Source organism: Wasmannia auropunctata, unplaced genomic scaffold, assembly GCF_000956235.1.
Source record: "Wasmannia auropunctata unplaced genomic scaffold, wasmannia.A_1.0 LD336026.1, whole genome shotgun sequence".
NCBI lineage: Eukaryota > Metazoa > Arthropoda > Insecta > Hymenoptera > Formicidae > Wasmannia > Wasmannia auropunctata.
The window spans coordinates 3,473,293-3,498,330 of NW_012026864.1; the positions used below are offsets into that span (position 1 = coordinate 3,473,293).

The window sequence follows — 25,038 nt, forward strand, 5'->3', positions numbered from 1 at the left end:
GACCTTCGCCGCGCCGCGTTCCATCGTCCCTCCACGGCAGTTAATTAATGTTAAATTCAACGTACGCGAAAACGTTCGATTTAATACGCTAACGCGCGGAGACCTCTCTTGATTTCTCCAGAGAGAAAGAGAGAGAGAGAGAGAGAATTTGCGTGTTTCGAGGTCTCTCGCGGAGTGACGTGTCCGGAATCTTCCCCGCCGATAAGAGTGACGTAATAAGGCGTCACGTAGAATCTTGGAGGACACCGTCGGGAGAGACGGCCCGGTGCGCATTCGTTGCGCTCAACAAGCCGCGCTGTGGAACGGGAGAATGCTGGCAGCGGGCGATGCTATGGCGACGCCGTAATGGGAAGGAGAGGTTGCGCGCGAGCGAAGTGTAGTGCAATTACGTTCGGGGATAATGGTTCGTATTCGCGCGCATGTACCGTCAGCGTTCAATGCGCGATTCTCGCCCGGCTTTCTCCCTCACCTCGGTACAATTGCGATTCGCGCCTATATATGCCTATGACCCACGGAGAGAATTATCTCCTCGAGTCTCGAGCGCAGCTTATTCTAGACGAATTTCCTCCAATTGTATTTGTTTTACAAGTGCCGCGCGCTTGAGATCCACCTCTCGACTATGCCGAGTCTGATGCACAATATATATATCGTCCGATACGGTTTTCTTATCTCGAGAGGTAGTGCCCTATCTTGGATGCATAACAGCTTTTTCCGTTCCTTTCGAGATTAAGCAGCGACACTTATCGACATACGCGCGAATTGCAGCAGAATCGACGCTTCAAATGTAATTATTTCTTATATATTATTGCACTTTACGTTTTAAAATAACAGTTAATATTACATATACTATAGGATAATAATAATAATTTGAATTGCTTAACTTGAGCGCGTAATGAGTAAAGTAAGTTTTATAGTTTCCTTTCCCGAGCTCGAGCTCGTACGCGTTACGGTGAAGTTAATATCGGATGCATCGCGTTTGTTGCGTTTAATATCGCGTATGCCGCAGGATTAAAGTCCTTCCCTTGCTCGGCCGAGTCGGATATATAAAACTTATAATCCGATCGCCACACATTTTATATCCCTGTATTAAATATACGTGAGAATATGGGCTATTATCGTCGAGCGTTACTGATTAGAGAAATGTCGGGACGGTGTATGGACTAGTTTCGTCTGGAACACAAGCTACTGGTATTGATTCCGCCAAATTACAAGCTGCGTTGCGATAATTAGTAGTTCAGAGAAGATATATAGACTTTACATTCGTATTAATAATTATAGTTTAAAGTCTCACCGGTAATGAAAAGTAATATCGTTACATAAAGTTCTAATGCGATTTATAAATTATAATTAGATGATAATGACATGATCTGGGACTGTGCGAGATATAATTAATAATCAAACGCTAAAGTGACAGCACAATATTTACGGCACGTATACCTATAACGAGATTCCTGTCTGGAAATCTATGATGTAAATTGTTGCAATTTAATCTATAAATAAGCGCGCGCTTTGATGTGTATTCTAATATTGGAAATACCGGAAAGACGTGGAGGGAAAGCGAGAGAGAGAGAGAGAGAGACATCTTATAATCAATACAAGATGGATCGAGTGACAGGCGTATCATCAAATAGCAAGTTCAACATGAAAGAGCAAAGTGTCTCTCGAGCTCGATTGATTGGTACTCGTTACCTAATCTAACACGTTTTGCATCTGGCGTTTCTTCTTTCTTCTTCTTTTCCGCGAGAGTATATATATATTTTGCTCACGTCGCATTACGATAATCTAAACAAAACGTTGATTTATTCGACGTGCCGTCGTGCCGTTCACGTCGTATCGCATCGATATACGCGGACGTAATTTCCATCCGACAATATAGGTCGTGCCGCGCGTGAATACATGTTAATGTCACTTCATGTCGAATGGAAAAGGCAACGATGGGACGCCCGGTAAACGTATAGCCGCCCGCCGCCGCTCCTTTCCAACGAGCGTATTTTATCGGCTGTCTTTACGAGCCCCGGCACGGCAACGTTTACATCGAACGATATATGTATCCGAAAATGGCGGCCACGGTTAATGCGTTAGCCGGTCGTCGGTAGTTCGAATAATGGATTGCCGTTAAAGCATTCTAGATTAAAGAGGAAGGCACGATACGACTTCCCGCTTCGTCGTCGTCGTTAAGTCATTAAAGAAAAGAAAATTGTTCCGCGCGCGCGTTATTGCAGGGTCGCGCCGCGCCGGCCATGCGCCGCGGACACACAATCGAGGTCAGAAGCACCGCGGTGTTATATGCGCGAACTATATTGTGTGGCATCCAGGAAATTGACGGTGAATGAAATTACGAACGCCGGGGCTTAGTGAATTAAAAGAGCGTGAAGAGGGTATACGGCTTATTGATTAACACCTTCTCGCGAATATCATTCGGCTACTTTCTTTCTCTCGTGGTTATCGGATATATATGTATATATATATCTTGTTCTCTCTCTCTTGACACATCGACATTTTTTGGAACTGCGCCAACTTGATTTCTCGGTCCGCGATTTACTTACGGGCCGCGCTGAACGGTCCCGTTGAAAAGGGAGATAAATAAAGGAGTGGAGGAGGAGGAGCGCGGGGGGGGGGGGGAGAAAGGAATTTTTAACGTCTCGTAAAAAAATATCAAACGCTCGTTTCTCCCCGGTTTCCGACGGCTCTCGCGTGCGGAACGTTTTTAAAGACCGTAGAAAATCGATGACGAATGAAACTTTGATCCCGCGTGTCTCATTCACCGTATTCACGTGGCGGTGCATTGTAAACACGTGCGTATGCACGTAAACCATTATGCGGCTACAACGGCGGCGATGGCTGCTTCACTGGGTGAAGCAGTCGTATAAGCCGGAGTACGGAGTTCAACGACCGGTATAAATTAAAGCGGCGCTCGGATTTCAATGCCACGGCCTTGCTCAAGGCCGTCGCACTCGTAGAAAATCAACGGTACATTTGCGCCGGCATTCGTAACAATAAATTGTGCGAATACGACGTGAGCGATCGGGTACAACTGCCCGCAAAATCAACATCGTAGGATCGCGAGATTGGATTTCTTTTTCCTTAAACGACAATTCGCTCATAAAACTCAACCTTCTAGAAAAAAAAAATTGCACAATTGAGTTAAAAAGTCGCACATTTTTTCAGCTATAAGAATTCTTTTGGCCTCTTTCTAAAATATCGTAATTTCTTTTCTCCCGGAAATGAAACGTCGTTTTGCGACGACAAGAAGAAAATACAATTAAAACTTGTATTTAAATGTCTAGCTTGTGGTTTTATGATCTCTTAACGAAATCGCTTATTAGATTTTGCTAATGTCGGTAAGACTGATAATATCGTGATGAATTTTTGGCATCCGCGAATTGATTTCCGTCGCGTTTGTGTGTGCGTCGGACACATGCGCTTAATTTCTAAAATTATAACACACATGCATGCACTTAATTACATCATTTATCCGTTCCTGCGTTACAGGGCGCTTCATTGTCGTTATTATTAACGCGCATAACGGTAAACGCGATAACGCGATTTGGGTGGAGGCTTTAATTTGCGGGATTGTTAAGAAAATCCCAGGAATACCTCTCAAGCTTATTTGGACGCCCCTTGCGCGAAGTGTGATTTATGAGGGGAAAAAAAAGTAATTCATAATTTGATGAAGCACGTAATTTGTACTCGCGCGCACTCGCGTCGCAAATAACGTATACTTTCGTTTCGTTCGGAATATATACAAAATATTTCGCGGCGCGCGGACGCGGAAATAACATTTCGCCAAATTATCGCCGACGTGTTTAACAATCTCGAGCCGTTCGCAAACATTTACGGTGCATTTGTAACGAAATCATTTCCCGATGAGCGATGTATTTATTCATTGTGCGCGCGAGATTCACGTGCCTGGCCCATTTCGATTTTTCCGCGAACGCCGCGTAAATGTATTCCGTCGCACGATAGAACGACGATATAAATTAGCGTTATTACTCTAACGTGCGGCATTATCACGTAAACAAATGGCGTGCACGTTGCTCCCGGGTAATTAATTAATTTACTCAAAATCGCCGCGGGCAGGCTTCGATGTACGCGCTTCGGTACGGCTAGGCATCGGCATGAGTCTATGCAAAACCAGTTGTCGCACTGTTCGTCCCACTGCAAAATCGAAGGGGATCACCATTGAATAGAGTAATGCAGAATTAGATTCCACACACAAAGCACAAATAGTCACCGCGTCGTAGAGAATAGAGTTGTATGAATTATTTGCGGCAACTGAGAAGAGTAGTCTGCTTGTATGTATCTACAGCTATAAAATAAACTTAATATATATACAATAAAAATGAATTATAGAATTACTTGTCTATACTTTGCGAAACAAGAAAGAAAATCAACGATTCGAAGTCATTTCCGTTCTATTCCCCACTCAAAAAAAAAACCTGTTCTACTTGCAAGTGGGAAATTCTTCTTAGCATTTCCTCTAAGAAAAAATCTTACAAGAAATCTTATATGAAGTATATTCCTCTATAACCTGTATTCATCTACAAAAAAGTGAATGAACTGAGTATGATCAAAAGTACGACATTTCTCTACATAAAGTATCTTCTTGAGGTCGAATATCAGAGGAAATCCTCTACAATCAGGAAGATACCGCTAAAAAATAGAACGTTTTTTTTTGGGGGGGGGGGCATGCTGTATATCTACCGTGGAATAAACAACATATCGTCGTTCTTATTAACTTTATTTTTGCTTGGAATATCGGCGCGACCGCTCGAGACAGCGTCGTTGGCTCGTGCGTCACTCATCGACGCGCGGGGCTTACGCAAGCGGTACGTGCCAAATTCGCGGATTTGCGCTCATTCATAACGGTCTCCCCGATTTTAATTTTAGCATACTGGCCTCGAGGCGACAGCGCAGCGTCGTCGCTCTTCGGCGGGATGCCGGGTGGTTATGGCCTGGGGGCCCCCCATTTGCCCTCGGCATACGCTATTCTGGGCCGGGGGGGCTCAGCGCCCGGCTTCGGGGGCCACACACCAGCCTCGGCGCCACCCCCGTCCCCGTACCCCCACAGCAGCCTCGGTACGCTCAGCGTGGCCGCCAGTCAAGCTGCGAGTCTGGGTAAGTAAATTTTCCGTCAAATCTGTCTCTTCACCCCCTCCCCCTCCCCCGTCTTTTATATACTCGATCCTCTTTTATGCGACTTTCTCAAGTCCTATCGATTATCATGATTACACTGCACGTTATTGAAATTAATGTCGCTTCTCGTCGGAAGCATGTTTTTCGCAAGCCTATTCTCGTGATAATTCGAGATCATATATTGCTTGACTATAATATCGAACGCGATTGTATCGAATAAACATAGCGAAGTGTCATCATATTATGTTCAGCGGTCGAAATTGCTCTTCCAAATCTCTACTGTAATCAATACGATAAACACTCGAGTACATAGTTATACGATTCTCGAATTGTTAGATATTTGAGAGGCTTGCTAAATATCGTATGACAATCAATACGATACGATTACAGTTTCTTTATTCACGCGAAGACTGATCAGTTTAAGCAAATTAAAGTGATTAAAATTTTTTTTTTATATACACGCACTCCAGTTTACCTGCGATTCCAATCAAAAAGATAGAGACCTTTCTACGCGACGCATCTTTTGATTTTAGAGACTGCGAATTGATTTACAACGACGTTTCTTTCTCCAAGTTATTTTGTTGTATCTCTCCCATTGGCTCATCCAGATCCCCCCCCCCCCAGACAATCGAGCGATGTTGAGCCGCGTTTCGAGATCGAATTTTATAGACTAGGACGGATTTACCGGAGGTACACATCGTACGCTCGTGTTGCAGGCATCAATCCAGCAGCCAGTGCATGGTGGACAATGGCCTCTCATCTGGCGGCGCAAGACTACCTCGCGAGGCTACAAGGAGCGGCAGGACTCCCAGGATTTCCGCCCGGTGCCGAGAGCCTCCTGCCACCCTATCCCGCCTCTCTACTTAATCCCCCGTCCCTCTCGTCCCACAAGTCCAGTAAGTGTAAGTAACAACGGTCGACAATGTTGCATGGTGCAATGCTCGGAGAAACGCGCTCGCGCTCCGTACGCTTAATCCTCGATCGCCGATCCTTTCGAGATAACAACGTCGCTCGGGATAGCCGGTATATTTTTAATCGTTTTCTCTCCTTTTTTTAACGCTAAACGTTTTAAAAAGAGTCGTCTGACGACGTGAGGCACGATTTTTACTTCATGTCTTTTGTTTTTCATGGTATTTTTATATTTTTTAAATTTGTCCAAGTTATATATACGTGGCTTTTATCGCTATAATTATTTTCTATTTTGCGAGTGAGGTGTTTGAGTTTCGTGTATTTTTATACATTTTTTTATTTATACTTGAAGTTATAATATAACTTGAAAGTTTCTCCCCCAAGTTTCGAGTTGAACGAAGTTACTTGTTAATGAGGTAGAAACTTGAGACCGTTGAAAGTTTATGAACCTACTTCCGTAACAATTGACAGTCTTGGCGGTCTTTGGATTGGAGACGAACGCGGGGATGTTTTTCCGACGATAATCCAATATCAGAGGATGAGGACTCGTGGATGTATATACAATTATGTTTATGTTTTCGCGGCCGAGCAGCTAAGTCAAGCAAGAGTCACAAGACACTAGCTAGCAGTAGTAGCTCAACGACGCCAAGCATGACGAGCAGCAGCCTGCCGGTGTCCACTCAACCACCAACGGTGACGTCCTCTCATCACAGCACCCCGGTCAGCAGCACGCCAAATTCGCAATCGAACGTCGTCAGGTGAGGGATTACTACTTCGTTTCGCCTATATTAAATGCACAAGGCTGGCGCTTATTTAACTCGCTGCAAAATTGTATTTTCACGCTGTCGTTTCCCCTATCGCGACAGTTCTGCGAAGGAAGGAAGGTGAATATATCAATTCAATTACACGGTAGACACTCTCGCGACGCTCCATGATTTATACAATTGAGTTAGAATGTGTAAATGTGTAAGCTCAGATTTTGAGGTGTCAGTACAATTAAATTTTCGTGAACCTCATTGCCCGATTATCGCCGTTACGCAGTTTAATCTACTACTTCAGCTGCCGTGAAGAATAAGTAATTTCACAGCGACGTTTTCTCTAGTGATCCTAGCAGTATATTGGGAGGTGTTCGCCTACCTCCCGACACGGAGATTATCAAGTATACGTCGAGTATAGTCGGTCCGAAGGTTCCTGGAACGACGAACCGCGGCAGGAAGAAGACAATATCCTTGGACACTCCCAGCGTCAGCGTACACCCGCCGCCCGTCCCTACCCTTAGCGCCCATCAGACGAACACGACGTCGTCCTCATCGCTAATGATAGAACCGAGGAAATATAATCGCACGGGGGTACGTTCAGTGCACGTGTTGCTGCTCATCGCAATTTCGAAGCATCTAGGCATAAAATTACAAACCAACATTTATTACTTTTTATTCCTTGTTTCGACGAATATTTACATTGATTGATACTCAGTTGTTGGAATTAAATTTGCTTCTCTAATCTCACAAATTACAATTTTACTCTACGAATCTGTAGCGCGCGGTATATATCATGTAAACCGTTTCCGTCTTTCCTCAGACCGACTCGAACGAGTACAGAGATTCGGTGGATCGAGTAGAGGTAATCAAACTGCCGGCACATTCAACGAACGGCTCCGTTCTGTCGGCGCCGCCGACGTACACTAGCAGCAGCAGCAGCAGCAACGCGAACAACAACATCAACGATTCGGACGCGCCCCTAAATCTCTCCCTGAAGCCTGCAACGACGAGCAGTAGCTCGCCGATTTCTGGTAGTCAGCCGCTCAGTCAGCTCAGTAATTTAAGCCAATCGTTACTTGCCTCCGATCGAACGTGTAAGTATAGCAGCAACTGCGCGCGCGGCATTACCATTTGCTACCGTTTTAAAGCCGTTGTGGCGTAAACGTCGCCGCGCGTGTTTATTCAGTGAAGAGAGATTGCTCGTGAAACAAAATAAGTTAAAAGCATTTTTGCAAACGCACACTATAGCTCATTTAAAGTTTCATATTTTTTAAAATTAGATAGAAAATCAGATCTTTGAGATAATCAAATTAAAGTAAAATTACACAAATTGTCAAATCAGGAAACACTCTGGTGTTTCCAAATCCTTATCTATACCATTTTCAAAATTCGTCAAAACTTTATACACACAAGCGAGTACTTAATCTGAGAATTTCAGTCTCGGTAGCAAAAATTTGTCTTTATTTCCGAAAAATCAATTTTGTTGAAAATTTCGTGATTAAGATAAGGAAAACTTTATCGCAGCGAGACGAAAGCCCGGACCAAAGCCGAGAAGAGTGCCGCAGAATTCGGTGCCGATGCCGGCGTCGCCTAGTCCCTCCTTGGCGCAGCTCTTCGCGGCCGCGGACTCGCCACAGCGGCCGAGTAGCGGCAGCGAGGAGAGCGAGAGCGCGAGCTCGGCCACCCACCACAAGGACGGTAGGCCGCGAAACCTCGGCCGCGGTGTATCGAAGCCTAAGAAGAACACGGTCGCCTCGTTGCTGGCCCAAAGCAGAGCTCTGGGGATTAAACCCACCCCGACATTGGATCCAAGTGTGCCATTGTCTCACCAAGTGTCGTTGCTGAGATCGAATATACTGGCGGCTCAATTGCACGCTTCCGTCGCTACTGGCCAGAGCGACGATAAGAACCAGGTAAAATCCGGTCACCAGCCCCAGTGAGAAACATCCTTTTATATCGTACGAGTATTCATTTTAACGAGTTATAATTACATTGTATTTTGATAGAGCATTATATTTTTTTTATTCTGACTTCTGTACTTATCTAATTTCCACACATCTTTACGATTATCTTTTGTTAAAGTACTATCACTTGCTAACGAAGATACAGAAGAAGAAGCGACCTCGACCAATTCGTGCTTCGTGGGCGAGGAGCCATGTTCGTTTTTATTTTTTTTTTTTATATATGATTTCGCACTAAAACCATTCTCCCTATATAGAAATCTTTGCAGGAGAAGATGAAAAACAAGTTGCTGGAGGCCTCGGGTGAAGAGAGTAACATGGACGTGACCAGCGAGAGCGGCAGCAACACCGACGTCGTCACGGATACCGATGACGACAATGCGGATGGCACACCCAGCGCGAAGAGGAGAAAGCTCAAGCCCAGCGAAAGAGACCTTCAAATGCCGTTAGAGCGCGGCTGGAAGCGTGAAACGGTTATCAAGGGACTGGGAAAGACGGGAGTGATAAAAGGCGACGTGTCGTATTACAGCCCCTGCGGGAAAACTTTTAGGAGCAGTCCCGATCTGGTGAAGGTTGGTTGCAACATATTACGACCGATGATGGTTGGTGTTATCAAAAGTGATTCGCATGAAGTTTTAGAAAGTTCGAAGTACCTTGCTAAACTTTCTATTTCTCTTTTGCTTGTCTCTTTCGCTATTATCGTCATATCCCTACGCCGCGGTAATGAGGAAATAGCACAATTGTACCGGACGAAATTTAGATCAATCGAATTGCCGGGTCCTCTTTCAAGAAGAGATCGCTCTCCTATTTCAGTTTCTGGAGCATCAGAATCCAGCTGAGCTAACCACCGCCAATTTTTCGTTTTCCTCCCGTCCGTTGGTTGGGGAATTCCTACAGCCGACGATGGGTCTAGCGGAGGCCGAATTCGTCAGACTCGGTGCTCAGGAGGTAGCGCGAAGACTGGAGGAGCTCAGAGCGGTCGGTGGCTTCAGAGACGCACGGACGAACAATCAGTACGAGAGGGACAAGCTGGCTTACGCGAAGAAACTCGCGAAGGAAGAGGCGCAACGACATAAAGAACAAGCTAGGTAAGATCCATTCCCTCACTCGAATATGTGTTGATTACTGCTTAAATCAAATATGTTTCTGAAAAGTATTAAATAATGTCGCTGGCGTACGTTAAAAGGAAAGGACCGACGTGCGCGCAGGTTATTATTTAACGTTGAGATCACTTCATAAAATTAGTTGACGATAATGGTCGATTGCCGATAATAGTCAAATAAATCACAAAGTTTATTGAGGTGTTAATCTCGCCGCTGTGTGAAAACAGTTTTAGATATTTTATTTGCTCACTGGAATTTATCGCTTAATACGATGTTTCGCGATTACGACATGTTGATGTTCAATTATGCGTATCTATCATTTCTCGCCGTAAGATTATCGCATGCGCGTAATCGTAAACGTTATCGAGCGATAATATCTAAAAGCGAAACGTCGCGGATCGCGCTATGTTAATTCGGGACTCGAGTTCTCTCGAGCGTTCGTATATAAAATTTGTAGCTAAGTTGCTACGGGCAACCCTTGATTAATGATTTGTTCGAGCGTTTTTTATCGCACGGGTATTATGTGAACTTAATGATACTCTCATTGTAGGCTTATTAAGGAGCAAGAGAAGTCGGAACGACAGGAAGCCGTGAGGCGAGAACGGGAGATCAGGAATCAGCAGCTGCTCGAGGTAAGTCGACGTCTACCACCGAATTTCCTTCACGTTTGTTCTCGATCTCGTTGTTTCATTCACACAAAAAACTGTTCTCTTATTCTATTTGGGATACCTACGTTTTTTTGTATTTTGTCCACCTGTCGTGCGTGTCGCATGCTCTCTGTGTGTGCCGTATTTATATACATATATATATATACATATATATATTATCTCCGTATATATATACGTCTGTCTATATATACATATTATATACAACTTTTTTTTAATGAATATTCTTGTATAGAGAAACTCTTTTCTTATACTATATATACGTCCAATGAACCTCTTACAACCTCTTAATGTCCCAGAATACACGAGACACCCATAGCCAACCAACAACCGCTAGCGATAGTGACAGGAGAACCCAGCATGTCCTCCCACCTTAACCCCCCCCCCCCTCTCTCTCTACCCGCCCTATTTGATTTTTTTACTCGTTTTGATTTCGCTAAAAAAATTATTGTGTTCAATCATTTTCGATAAAAACCGTTGAGTGTATATTGAGCGTAGTCGCGATTTCGTTTTTATTAAACAAACGCAACTACTGTAGAAAGGAGAAAAAAAATGAAACGGAAAAAATAACTACTCTGGCATTCGAGAGCTATCTGATGAGAGGAATGAAGGTTTTATTCCTTTTACGATCCACTATTTCTTTTTCGCATACGCCAAAATACACGCGCCGAGTTTTCAGTTTTTTTCTTTTTTTTTCTTTTTAGATACGAACGCGAGAATCGTGAATAAATTAATATGGATGCCAGTATTGGTTTAAATTCCAAAATTCTTTGCGCGATATTCGATACATTTCATACACCGAGATCTGTTTTGAAACAATTCCATGTGTTCTCAATCGATACTGTTGATGCTTTTACGTACGCTGTAAACAGAGATATCGCCAGTACATTTTGTTTTCCATCATTTTTGTCGGTGCCGTTGGATAATGAGATAAATAATTGCCTTTCATTAAGAATTGTTTTTGACAACGGAAAATTTACGTGACACAGAAGCACTTTGGTGCTTATAAAAGGTAATGGACGAATCGTATCATCTGAAATTTCATCTTTCGATCAAAATTATATTCTCTTTAATGGGTACTCAGCCGATTGCACATTTTTAGGTACAAAATATACGATTATTTGTACCTTTTTGATCATGTGAGATATTATTACAGCTTATGCAAAATTTTAAAAGCTTAAAAGAGATATAAAGTACACATTAAAGGAAGAATAATCACATTGCTCACAAATATCTTTCATTCGCTACCGGTCCTCAACTCGAATTCCGAGATGAAATCGAAGACAAATTTTTAATTTTAATTTACATTTTGCAAAATACGGTCTCGATGTTGCAACATGTGTTCAATAGGATCGACATTATTCTGGAAATTTCTCTGCGCGAGCGAAAACCTCGGCGAAATAGAGGCCGCGCGATTGTAGAAATTTCAAAAGTCCATCCATTGTGATAGTCCTCCAAACTATACCCCCATCGGAATCCTCGCGCAAGCCAGATTATCACCCTGTCCCCCTCAATCACTGTCACTCGTTCGTTCATGTTTCCTCGCATTCACACACGCATTCCACATCCACACGCACATCACTGGCCCGAACATACACACACAGCCCGTGCAATTTGAAAGAATAGAAGGAGACGTCAGACGACACAATAGTGTAGTAACTGTAGCTACACCGTGGGCTCACATGTAGTGGAAAACGCGAAATAGGGATGCCCAGAGCGTATATAACCGATCCTAATCGATTTTTTTTCTCGCCCTGGGACGTAGAGAACGAAAATACGAAGCGAATGTACATTATCGGTGCACATTACGTTGTTAGACGAGCTAAGATTGACGTAATTTAGCAAGGTATCGATGTAATTAAGAGCGAATTTTTATTTTGTTATGTGTGCAGTATTGTGTTATTATATTGTGTTCAACATTACGAGAAATAGTCGAGAGAGAAAATTATTGCATTATTATTTAATATCTTCATAAATAGTCAACAAGTATGTCGCGTGTTTTCTCTTTTCGTTTTAAATGGTAACCGCTTTTATGTGCTTATAGTATTAAAAATTGGCTTTATCGAAATTACACATATTTTAGTCTTTTTAAGGGTGGTACGCGGAGTTCATAAAACCACGATTATTAAGGTCGTTCGTGCGAACAATAACAATAATGCGACTATAAAATTAATTTACCGATAGCTTTGTTTTTCGTTTATTCTCGTGAAAAAAATATTAAGTAGCGATACACTGTAAATCTTACGTCTTAATCTCGAGAAGAGATATTCTTTAATATAATATTTTGCATGGGAAATATTCTTCGTTGTCATTGTATACAGTAATGTCTCGTAATACAGTAATGTACGATCAATTCGCGTATCGTATGATCTCCGCGTATCGACCCGACTCAATTCCCCGGCCGGTCGACCGCGAGAACGACCGGTCGCACGTGGTCGCTAAACGACCACCTTCCACCCGATTAACGCGATTGATTATATATTGGGCATCCCTGTAAACCACCACCAACACAGGGTCGAAAGCGGCTCGCGTTCACGATCAAGCAGAAAATGAAGATCATCCAAGAGATCGAGCGCGGCAAGAGCAAGAGCGACGTGGCTCGCGAGCTGGGTCTGGCGAGCAGTACGGTCGCGACCATCTGGAAGAATCGCGAGAGCATCGCCGAGAGCTGGCGCAACCGGGACATGATGCACCAGGCGGACGTCGAGGACGTGCCGTCGAAGAAGCCGCCGTCGATGTCGTCCCTCGCGTCGACCACGGCCGCGTTCTGCACGCCGGTAACGATGACAACGTTGACGACGACGACCGCGATCACGACGACGACGGCGCCGCCGTCCCTGCAGGCCTCTGGCGTGGTCGTGCCGCCTCCGCAGGTGCAGGTGGTGCCGCCGGTACTGCCGCCGCCACCTTACCCCACCCTGACCCTGCCGCCGGCGTCGGCGGGCCTTGTGCCGTCACCGACGCAGCAGACAACACCGATCTCCTCCTCGTCGAACCTGTCGTCGAACACCACGTCGACCGGCACGACGACCACGGCCATGCCGCCGGACAATACCCAGCAGGCACAGACCCAGACGCAGAGCCAGGAACTTCTGGAGGTAAGATGTCGTATGACGCATCCCGAACCCTCCCTCCCCTCGTGCCTCTCACCCGAATCACCCTGTGTCCACGGTCTTGCCCGCCTGGACCCGCTGATTCTCCCCCCCCCCCCCTCCCCCTTCTTTCATACCTCATTTTATCCCTCACGTAATGTCTCGAAGCTCGATAATCCCGACATATGCGCCACTTAGATCCATCATCGACCACATCATGTTCACTAATGAGTGTTGTCATATTGTCTTGTGAGTCGTTATTACTTCCGGATGTCCCTGTCTTTCCCCTTGGCTTTAATTTCCTCCGCGTTCCGGAAACGGTTTGCGATAGAAGGGCGACGAGATCCCCGGAGGTAAGAGTTTACTCCGTGAGTATACGCCGGCTCGCGGCCCGCGTTTCTTCTACGTGTGTTTGCGTGGGGTGAAATAATATAAGTGCTTCCGGTGACTCCCACAGACGAATATCGTGCGAATTTTACTATTTTACGTCAGCCTTCGTCGTCTCTTCAACGTTCTCTGCTTTGAAAAATAATGTACAGTAAAATAATTTCGTCAAATCGGTTCATTGAAAGATATAAAAAATGTATCGATACATCGACTTTTTCTCTTCTTGTTTACAAAGTAAAATAAAAAAGAAACGTCACAAAGAGGACATGAACAATTCGAATATCAAATTACAGAATAATTGTTTGTATTATAAATTTGCTTTATTTTTTTGGAGCATTTTGAAAATTTTCAAAATGTGTCTTATTAGCAAATAATGGCCTTGGGACTACGAGCTAAGCTTAAAAAACAAAGCTTAAAAAAATATATTTTATACGTCGACGCATAAAATTCCATGTTTCTGAAAGTCTCCAACGTTTCCACGAACACAAGTCTTCGGTCTTCGGAAAATTCACGATATTTTTCCAGTCGTAGCGTTTCACGATTCTTCGAGCTCTCTCATTATTGCACTCGAAAGTTTTTAACGGGTATCGCCAAAGTGAAGAGACGAACCTGCGACTGGCGTCATAAATTCATCCCCGCGTACTTCCTACCGCGTAGTGAACGGAAAAAATACATGTAAACACACACATATACACATACATGCATATAGATGCTCACCACACCGTGCTTTCGTAGGGTTGAACGTGGCCGATTTCTTCCGGCTAAGTGGATTTCGGAATTCTGTTTTTATTATCAGCGATCGTTTATTATACTATCTCTGAAAGTTTATTTTCGACAAATAACAAATTTATTTAGTATTTTCTCAAGGATTAATAGAAAAAATTATTTCTATTAATTGTGAATAATTGATCTATTCAATAAAAATTATATAAAATTTGCAAATTTTATTCTGAAATAAATACCTCGTCTTTGCATTGTGAGATTATTGGATTAGACTCTATTAACAAATTTAATCTGAATTGACACAATTAATTTTGCTTCGATTCACAGGAATTTTTCAATTCATTTGAGAGTAACACTTCAAAAATAACATTTGTCATCATTATCTGTATCCATATCTCATGAAAAAGAAAATAGAATAATTAAAGTAACACCTCAGATAAATTGATTTACTCAAGTCATGTTCAATTTGAATTAAAGCGCATATTTCGAAATCTATATTCAGTTTACGATCCGTCAAATTTCCCCGATAAAGTGTAAATTTCCGGGTGAGAAATCCGAAATCCGCCGAAAGATTATAAAGAAGAAGCACCGACGTCTCTCGAGATCTCGCTGGCCGGCGCGTTTTCCGAGATTGGCGGCGGAAAAACGCGGTCCATCGAGAATCGCGGGGATCCAGATGCTATAGATCGACACTGCGATCGAGGCACGTTAAGGCTGACGATATACGTAGGCACGATATAATATTATACGATAATATGTGAAACCGACTGTCGCAATGCTATCCTGTGCCTAGCTTCTCCTGTCACTATACAAAATAACAGCTAGCTACCTGATTATCCAGCATGCCATACTTCTCGAAGAACCTGTCTCTAGTATTCGATTATTCGCTATACACGAGTATATACAAGAGCTTACCTTTACCTCTTCTCGTATTGTATTGCGGACGAAAACGACACACGTATTACCCCGCGTAATGGATATGTGACACATCTCTATATACTTTATATATACATATATACCTATATATATACATATTTATATATACATACTTATATAAATAAATATATATATATACACATATATTACATATATATATTTTTATTACTATGTATTATCTCTACTGTTACATTTTATATTCCTAGGTGAAACGACACGATTAGTCCTTAATATTTTATCGGCTTAAGCGATGGTACATATATGTACCGCTGATATAATATGTGCATACATAGGCGAGTATTGCTTGGCTCCTTGCATGCTCGGCTGAGATTTTTTCACTCTTTTTCCACGTATTCTTCTCTTCGGTCACTGTTCATCTTGTATAATGGTGTTGGTTTACAATAACAGTTTTTACGCTCTCTTTCTCTCATTATCTCTCACACAGTTGACTCTCTTTCTCTTTCTCTGTCTTTCCTCTTATTTATATATAATAATTAAATATAATTATTTCAATTCGTATTCTTGCTGTCGAGTTCGCTCTCAGATCTTTTCACGAGCGAGTCGGTCTTCGTTATGCTTGGCTGCTGTCTCGGCGTTATATACGCGTTACTTTTTTCTTGGTGGGGTTTTTATATTATTAAATCGCATGCCTACTATTTTTCACTCTTTCTCTCTTTGTACAAGGAATTTTTTACGAGGACCTATTGCGCTAATTGAATATGCAATCGGTATGTAGAAACTGAGCGTGCGTTATCTCACACGGCTGTTACGATGAGCCTAGCATTATATCCGATGATAAAAAAATCCACGAGAGCGCAATAAATCGGATCGCCGAATCGACGCGAACGAAAGTGAACTATGGATATTTAGCGGAGCAGAGATATAATAGATTTAGATTTTTTAGCATGAGCGTAGTGCGCCGGAAAAGGATGCAGAGATACGATTTTTGTAATCCCGAAGCTGCAGCGTAGTTCTACTTTTGACGTATTAAGGCAAAAAACTGATAAAAGTAGGTTGCTCCTTCTTTAAATTCAAAATGAACTTTATCAGAACTTCAACGATGTTTAGTCAAGTATTCGAGGTGGATTATTAAAAAGTTACGGCGCGCCTTCCCTTCAGGAAATCTGCGCTGAGGAAGGATCGGCTTCGAAATAACAAATAACGTGGCATCAAAATATATAAATGCATCCGTACTAACTTCTCCAGCTACATCCCCGAACTTTAGAGTAGTAGTGCTTAATCCCTGTCACTGATCTGCGCTATTTAGACATCGCTTTCCACACGTAGTCTTCGAATCACAATTACACTGTGAATATCACGAAATTAAAACCCTAAGTAGAATAAATTCCCGCGAATGAAAAACTTGTATAGCTAACTATTCGTCCGAATGCGATTTCGATAAGAATTTCTATTTCTATATTCATCTAGAGAAACGTAATTTTAGATCCGGAAAGCGAAGATCGAGACGGTCGCTTTAGAAATCAATTGCGTTAATTTTTGCTGAACATTTTTACAAGAAAAATATTTATGGGTAAAAATTATAATTAGAAAATCTCAAAAATTGTGTACATTATTCTTATAACTTTAATCTCACACTCCATGCAACTTTATATAACTTTCCAAAGTTGACGAATATTTCTGAAAATTAGTTTTTGAAAATTAATTTTGTAATTATTTAAAATAAGCAGCTCCTACATTTTTTATAGACACATATTCCATATGATAATGTTCATAAATTCGCTTCTGAAATGTAATTAATGACGAACGTCAAGTAACAATTACAAGAAATATTTTAATAATTTAGTTTGGCGTATAATTAAAATAAAACTGAACTTTGTAGTAATAAAATAGTTTCTCTGCTCTTGCAACCCTCTCGATCGTCGCTGCGAGAAATCAGTGGGGGATAACGGTAACTTTCAATTAGCTAATTATCAGTAATTGCCGCTAACGGGATAGTAATTTTCGTCGCTGAAACAATGTTTCTGTCTCTTGTCGTAAATGCCGAGCGGTACCGCGTACGAGAACAAAATTGCCTAAGTTTTCTCTTGATAAACATGATTACGGATGCGAGTGACGTGTGTATGGCGTATGCGCAGGCACGGAAAAAACGGCAGGAAGAGGTGGAGAAGATCCGACTGGAAGAACAACAAAGGAAGCAACAGGTAATTCAACAATCGTTACTATGTTAATGCTCGACCCTCGTTCTTCTCGAGTCGCCTAAAGTTAGATGTAATACGCGAACGAACGACCCGCGCCGCGCCGCGCAGCACCGTGTTGCCACAGTTGTATTAAAGGGTCTTTTAATTTCTCAGGAACGAGAGCTGAAGAGGCAGCAGGCGGTCATGCTGAAGGAGCAGGGGAGTTTCTTGTCTTAAAACGAACTGTTCACCGCCAATCGTTTCGTCGCTGTAGATTAGCGTGAGTGTGCGTGAGTTTGTCTCTCGTAGACGTAGAGGTGCTCTGTTTTACTTTTATCGCCTTTATTCGTCGTTTTTCCCTGTTTACTTTTATGATGAGACCGAACTCCGAGCGAATTAATCTTACGTAGTGATCCGAACAAATCGGAAGGCAGGATACCCTTGTTTGTCGCGTACGAGCGTACGCAAAATAATTATTTTATATAACGTGAACACGTGAAGCGGATTTTTACATAATAGAATTGGAATATTTTACGTAACAGAATTTATCAGTTATTGCATCTCGAAAACGGTGTTTGCTAGTAGCGAAAAACTTCGTATAATTTGCATGCAATCTTTCCGTTTGAATGGAACATCTGATTTCGAGCTCTTCGACATTGTAAAGACATTCATAGTGATTTTTCCAAAGGATTTCTCATTTAAACTGACACAAATATTGATATAGAAATATAAACTCAAATTAAAAATATTTGATTTTCTAAAGTAAAAGTTACTTAAGAATTGAAATTCTTTTCTTCTATATCATGATCTTTTTGCATTAAAAAAAAATGCACATTATTAATTCCAATCATGAAAAATAGCACGTCGTACTTACATTAACATTTATTCATGTCTGCATTGTTTTGAAGTATCGTGTCTCTTTTCGAAAACTAGGAAACCGTATGTATTGTTTTAATGTTTAATACAGCAATTATGGAATAGTAACTACATTAAAGGAGTTAATTACATTTAGTGTCTAAATGCACATTTAGTATCTCTATACGAGGAATGCAATGCTATTATTTTACCTGTCACTTCAGCGATTATTTAAGTTCCAATTTACATTGTAGAATATTCATTTTGAAGAATCTAACATTCTGTGTTTCGATTCCACATAACTCTAACTCATTATTTATATTACCAATATTCATTGACATGGAAAAGCAAAATTGCTGATGCGATTAATATGTCATTTTCGGGGAAGTGTAATTCATCGCATTATCATACGCGGGATGTTCAGTCTTCATTCTAATGAGTTTCAACGACCATCCAACGAATTTTGAGTTCAATTTTTTTATTGAAAATATGTCAATCCGAGTATCGAAATGTATACGATAAAATTAAAGAATGTTCGCAAATTAAAAATTTTCGAAACAAAACTTCAATCTTTAATTTCCAACAGACTCTAATAAAAGCTTGAATTCATTTCGAATTGTATTCTAAAATATTTAATCATATTAAAGCTAACGAACATTTTATATTTCATAATAAATAAAAATTGCAAAGTTTTTACATGTGATGATTCTAAATTTTTTTAATTAAAAAAAATCGTCGATAGTCCCACTGGACGAGTCGAAATTTAACGACGATGAAGATGAAACATCCCGTAATCACTTATCGCGCTCGCTTTATCTTGAAATCGGAAAAGTCAATCCAGCATAACACTGCCGCGCATTGCTCAACAATCCTGTCGCGAAAGGGGTCGATCGCGCTGCCGATTTCGCGACACGATTTAACTCTATCGGCAGACAGATAAGTAGAGAACATCTACACGGTATAGTGAGCGAGGGAAAGATTGTTAGATTGAGTGTTGGGCGGTTTGAGCACTAGTGGACTGTGGATGTGTTTTGTGCCGCAGATGTACATGCAGGAGCTCACCAAGCAGCGCGAGATGCTCTACACCGTCGAGCTGGTATGTCACATACCCAATCTAGCGTCTAACAGAAACGGCATTAACGAATTTAGCGCTCTTGCTCTCGCAACTAACTCGCAACGGCTCTGCGTTACATCGCAAACTGCGGCGTGCACATATACGAATGGCTTATATGCGTTACCATTCCCATCGAGTTTCCGACGTCGGGTCGCGTCAATTCTAGAGGTCTAACGACGGCTTGTGCCGGGACCACGTGTCGCGGTTTACACGTATCGCGTTCAGCATACCGCGCACCTTTGTCCGTAACGCAATAAGCCCGCTTATTTAATCGATCTGTATACCCGCTTCAGCTTCCACAAAATCATTGCAGTTCACAAGCTTATACATCCTGCAAAAAGAAAGCACAAGAGTTCTCGCACTCTCTGAGTTCGGTGGTTAGGTAACCGAAAATTTCTCGCTTGGTTTTGTTATTGACGACGCGTTCGACAGAAACTTCTTTCGAGATTTTTTTTTGAAAACTTTAGGACTGATCGAAATCGGCTGAGGAAGACGTTTTCGGGTAACTCGGGCGGCCGTTAGTTCTGGTTTGCTATAGAAACTGCACGGTTTTCCATGCACTGTAAATGTAAAAAGGCGAGTTTCTTCGCCAACAACGCGTCGGATTGCTCTCTATGACTATCGGTGCATCCGTTTAACAATACTGTCCGTAATGTGTAATGCGTGGAGATTTGGGACGGTTGTAGAGTTTAGTCCGTTGTCCGTGCGTGACATATCTAGATAGAGTGGAATATCACGGGAACTGTGCATAAAACTTTGATAACACGAGTTAAAATCCTCATTTCTTCAAACATTCGAATTAATTACATTTATAAATTGCCAAAAGTATATTTGAAAAATGTAAATTTAATATAAATTTGAAACATTGTAAATTTTACAAAATTTTATAAAATAACGTCCTTAAACAAATTTTTTTTAAGATTTAATTTAAGGCTTACTTTCACTTAAAATTTGTTGAGTTTAATAAATAGTAGTATTTTCGTAAAAAATAATTCCTTGTGATTTTCTTCTCCACACACATATTGTGCTTTATTGGTAATACACAACGAAAAGTCCATATACACTACATTCGCAATTTTGTCTTGATTCGACATTATCTGCATGAGCGCGCCAGTTAATTTTGTTACGTGTTACCGTAATGATGAACGATGACTGTAGGAGAGAGAGAGAAGGAGACAGCACATGGCCCTGGTACGGGCGCTGGAGAATCGTCGGAAGATGGAGGAGAAAGAGAAGAAACGCCTGGAGGCCAGGGCCGAGAGGATAGCGACGAAGGAAAAGCGGGCGGAACAGAGGAGAGTTGAGATGGAGTTGATCGAACAAATTCGCAAGCCCGTGGAGGATATGGAACTGACAGGTACGCGAACACAAAAGAGTGACTAATATCACGCGATGAGAACATTACCCTTACTGTGTTACCGTAGCGAGCTAAGAACTTGGACGCCAAGTTTGTGCATTTCTGGACTATAAAGAGAGTTTCGGACTAATGCCCCAACTAATTCTGATTAATATTTTAGATCACAGACCACTGCCAGAAGTCAAAAGAATACCTGGACTGAAGCTCTCCGGGCAAGCATTCGCAGATATCGTCATGGTCTTCGAATTTTTGCACAATTTCGGGGAGACTTTAGGATTCGGTGAGAGCGCAATTTGTTATACATGCTGTCAGAATTAAAAACCATTCGTCATTTTATTCGAGATCGATTATTGTTGTTCTAATTTTGCAGACATGGAATCGCTACCGAGCTTGAAGAGTCTTCAACTCGCCCTTCTCAACGACGAGGAAGCCGAGGAGGAGATGCTGTCGGTTATGACGCACCTGTTGGTGTGTGCCATCGAAGACCCAGGAATCCCGCAACCGGCCCGGCACACCACGGGCCTGGGTCAGAGTTTGCGTCAGGCTGACATCACTCACGCCAACATCAGTGAAGTGCTGCGAATTTATTTGTACGCGAACGCAACCGGCGAAGTAAAGGCTCTGACAGGGGTGTGCCTTGAGCGTGAGCGCGACAAGAAGTTCGCCGATCATCATCAGAACGGCGGCGATTACGCTTCGACCTGCTCGGGAAAGAACGCGCAGTTCTACGAGCACTTGCATAACAACGAAACGTGGAAGATGTCGGAACGATTGCGGGACAAGCCTTTCCTAGCGTTGAATCCGACGCATAAGGCGCAGATGCTCGCTTTTCTCTGCAACGAGCTACTGCAAAATAAGGCTGTGATCAGACAGATAGAGGGTAGCCTCGAGACGGTGGCTCAGCTGAGGAAGGAGAGATTCGTATTGGATACCAAAATCAGAAAGTAAGTTGGATGACCTGAAAAAATAACTGATTAAAAGATGATAAAAGATAAAATTGACGGAATAGTGATATTAAAAGCTGTCATAAATTATCTTTTTATTAAAGATCATATATATGACAAAAAGAAAAACAAAATTAAATCAGTTAAATATTCGTTACATATTAAATTAAGCTTTTTCAGAAATTGTTTTGTTAATATTGTCTGTTATTTTTTGTTACGCAGGCTTAGACAATTACACAGTCGAAAAATTCGAATGGAAGCTGTGGGCGTCATTGTGAACAAGATTGGTGATACAATCACCATCGAGAAGAAGGAAGGTGAGGAAGAAGGAAATACTACGTCCACTGCCGTAGGCACGACACCTACACCGGATGAGATTCATCATGAGGACGAAGTAGAAGACATGTCTGAGAACGAGAGTGAAGGCACTCAGCCAGAAGAGGTATGCCCTAGAGCATTGATTTATTCTTAATTTCGTCTAGAGATTTTTATTTGATACTTAAAGAAAAATTCTTGTTTCTAGGAGGAGGACAAGAATTTATCTGGCGAAGAATTGGGAAAGAAATTGGATAAACTATTGAAGCAGTCAGAGGAACAATTGCAAAAGCTGAACAGCTCTTCGAAGCAACTCCGCGCGCATATATTCGGCCAGGACAGGTATTGGAGGAGATATTGGGAATTAGCATGCGCTGGCGGTATCTTCGTCGAAGCCATGGAGAGCGCCGAGCCGGAGATTCTCGAGCTTCAAGCCGAGCTTGACGAGAAATACAAAAACATGCCGGTAGAGGAGAAGCCCGAGGTGAAGCAAGAGGGCGAAAGCAAGACGAATCAAACGTCCGAGAATCATGAAAATGAGACGCCGAACGAAGTCAAAGACGAAAAGAAGCACAACTCGAGTGAGCAGAATGAGGACATGAAATCTCACGGGGATAAAGTGAAGTCCGAGGTGGAGGAGGTCAATTGTAAGAAGGAGCCTGTACAAAATTGCGGCTCGGAGAATTCCGAGGGTGTGAAGGAGGAGAAGAGAAACAACGACGTTGATAGTACAATGACGGACGCGAAGACGAATGTCACGTCCGAGGAGATAAAACAGGAGACGGAGGTTAATACGGATGTCGATATGAAGGAGGAAGTGAAAAAGGAGAACGAGGAGACGGACGAAGATACGACGAAACCTGTGGTGAAAACGATGGAGGATAAGATCGTTGAAACGATACCGAATGGCGACAAGTTCAACCACATCAATAATCTGCACAACGGGAAGGAACTCAACGGCTCCTTCATTTCCAGTGAGTTTCTATAAATCCTTACCTGAGACAGACTCTTCAATATTTTCACTTAATATTAGTTATGTCGATTATTTCAGACAACAGCAACGCCGAGCCCAATTGGTTCTCCATCCTACCGCGTGAAACGTGCGATACACCGGGAGCCAGCACTAAGCAGATCTTTGGCATAGCCGAGCCGACCGAGCTCAGAATCCCAGTGTTCCCACCGCCCGCTAGTCCGAGTTACGACAGATGCGACAGCCCGGCGCCCTTGATATTAACTCAAGATGAGGCGGTGCAACTAGAATATTTGAAAGTGCACGGTTTACCACCTCCTGGTGAAGCCAAACCGGTGCCGAAAGGTAGGGGAAAGCCGAATCAATTCGCGAATATTAAAATAAAAGTATGCATCTATACGAATGACTTGTATTTTCCAAGTATCTAATTTTGTAACTTTATATAGATCTGAGATACGGTTGGTGGAGGATAACAGACGTCGACACGTTCCAAGAGCTACTCGAGCATCTACATTCTCGCGGCGTCCGCGAGAAAGAGTTGAAACGCACAACGTGGGCGACGATGGAATCCTTCCTAGCTGTTACCGGTAAAATTAACGTCGATCCCGGTAACGTCTCCGCAACGGAACTGCAAGCGGAACCGGACGATCCCGACACGCCGATTCCGAGACCCGATAATCTGAGCAATTGGAGCGAGCAGGTTGCGCTACGAGTAGATGCTCAACTTTTGGAACAAGTGGAGGCGCTTGAAGACAAAGTGGCTAACGCTAGCATGCAAGTCAAAGGCTGGAAGCTACCGCCGCGAGCGGGAACTGAGGAAGCCGAGGAAATTGAGAAGTTGAACGAAATGGAAAAGATTAGCGCGGTCGAGCAAGCGCGGCAAAGGCTACTTTCTTTGGAGGCAGCTATAGAAAGAAGATACTTAAAACCACCTTTAGGTGTTTGGTAAGATAAATTTCCTCAATTACTTTGTTTTTATTATATAATTGTGTATAATAACTGTCTCATTTAATTTTTTCAACATTCAGTGAGAAAAGAAAGAGTTGATTGCGTATTTCGTATGAAAATTGTATAAAAAATGCTAATTGACAAAATACAAAATGAATCTTCTTAAGTAAAATTTGATTAATTATGGTGTCTTCCATTGCCACTGTTTAAAGCATTCAATTAACATCTAAATTAAATTTGTTGAGCGAAAAGATCTGCAGTTTAATTGTATTTTAATTTTGCGTTGGTAATCTTGCAGCACGGGAGATCCCAACTTGGCAGCCCTCAAGGCGGAACAGGCGGCGGCCGCTAACGCAAATTCGAATAATTCCGAGCAGAATAACCAGACGCCTGCGCCGCCAGAGGAAACGACGCCACGGGGTCTGAACACCTGGCGGGAGGCGACCGCACGGGCGCACACATCGGCGCAACTTGCTATGGCGCTCTACATGCTCGAGGCCAGCATCGCTTGGGACAAGAGCATCATGAAGGCTGTGAGTCTAACAACAGCTAGAAACTCGGTCTGCGCCAAGCTACGAAACCGCTGCGTCTCACTCAAAGCTACCAATCAGTACAAACAGCTATTGACTACTTCTCAGACCTCTGTGGGTATTCGCACTAACTTACTAACCGAATCGTCCTTTGCTGCCCTTGCTCCCGATACCTTTATCCCGTCCGTTGAATGGCT

At 42.5% G+C, this 25,038-nt stretch overlaps 1 protein-coding gene across 1 annotated transcript in view; it reads left to right on the forward strand.

Annotated features, from left to right (window-relative positions):
• Positions 1-345: 345 nt before the first annotated feature.
• LOC105452909 (bromodomain adjacent to zinc finger domain protein 2B-like) overlaps positions 346-25,038 on the forward strand; it is a 28,300-nt gene continuing 3,607 nt past the window's right edge. The window contains exons 1-23 of the mRNA XM_011694460.1: positions 346-403; positions 4,891-5,118; positions 5,853-6,038; positions 6,638-6,803; positions 7,148-7,394; positions 7,624-7,897; positions 8,328-8,716; positions 8,886-8,960; positions 9,034-9,336; positions 9,578-9,852; positions 10,418-10,499; positions 13,046-13,630; positions 17,767-17,832; positions 17,983-18,027; positions 19,706-19,759; positions 20,936-21,134; positions 21,295-21,414; positions 21,505-22,078; positions 22,301-22,520; positions 22,602-23,367; positions 23,427-23,708; positions 23,810-24,308; positions 24,610-24,955. Of these exons, the coding sequence (XP_011692762.1) occupies positions 346-403; positions 4,891-5,118; positions 5,853-6,038; positions 6,638-6,803; positions 7,148-7,394; positions 7,624-7,897; positions 8,328-8,716; positions 8,886-8,960; positions 9,034-9,336; positions 9,578-9,852; positions 10,418-10,499; positions 13,046-13,630; positions 17,767-17,832; positions 17,983-18,027; positions 19,706-19,759; positions 20,936-21,134; positions 21,295-21,414; positions 21,505-22,078; positions 22,301-22,520; positions 22,602-23,367; positions 23,427-23,708; positions 23,810-24,308; positions 24,610-24,955 (6,039 nt within the window). The remainder of the gene's footprint in view (positions 404-4,890; positions 5,119-5,852; positions 6,039-6,637; positions 6,804-7,147; positions 7,395-7,623; positions 7,898-8,327; positions 8,717-8,885; positions 8,961-9,033; positions 9,337-9,577; positions 9,853-10,417; positions 10,500-13,045; positions 13,631-17,766; positions 17,833-17,982; positions 18,028-19,705; positions 19,760-20,935; positions 21,135-21,294; positions 21,415-21,504; positions 22,079-22,300; positions 22,521-22,601; positions 23,368-23,426; positions 23,709-23,809; positions 24,309-24,609; positions 24,956-25,038) is intronic.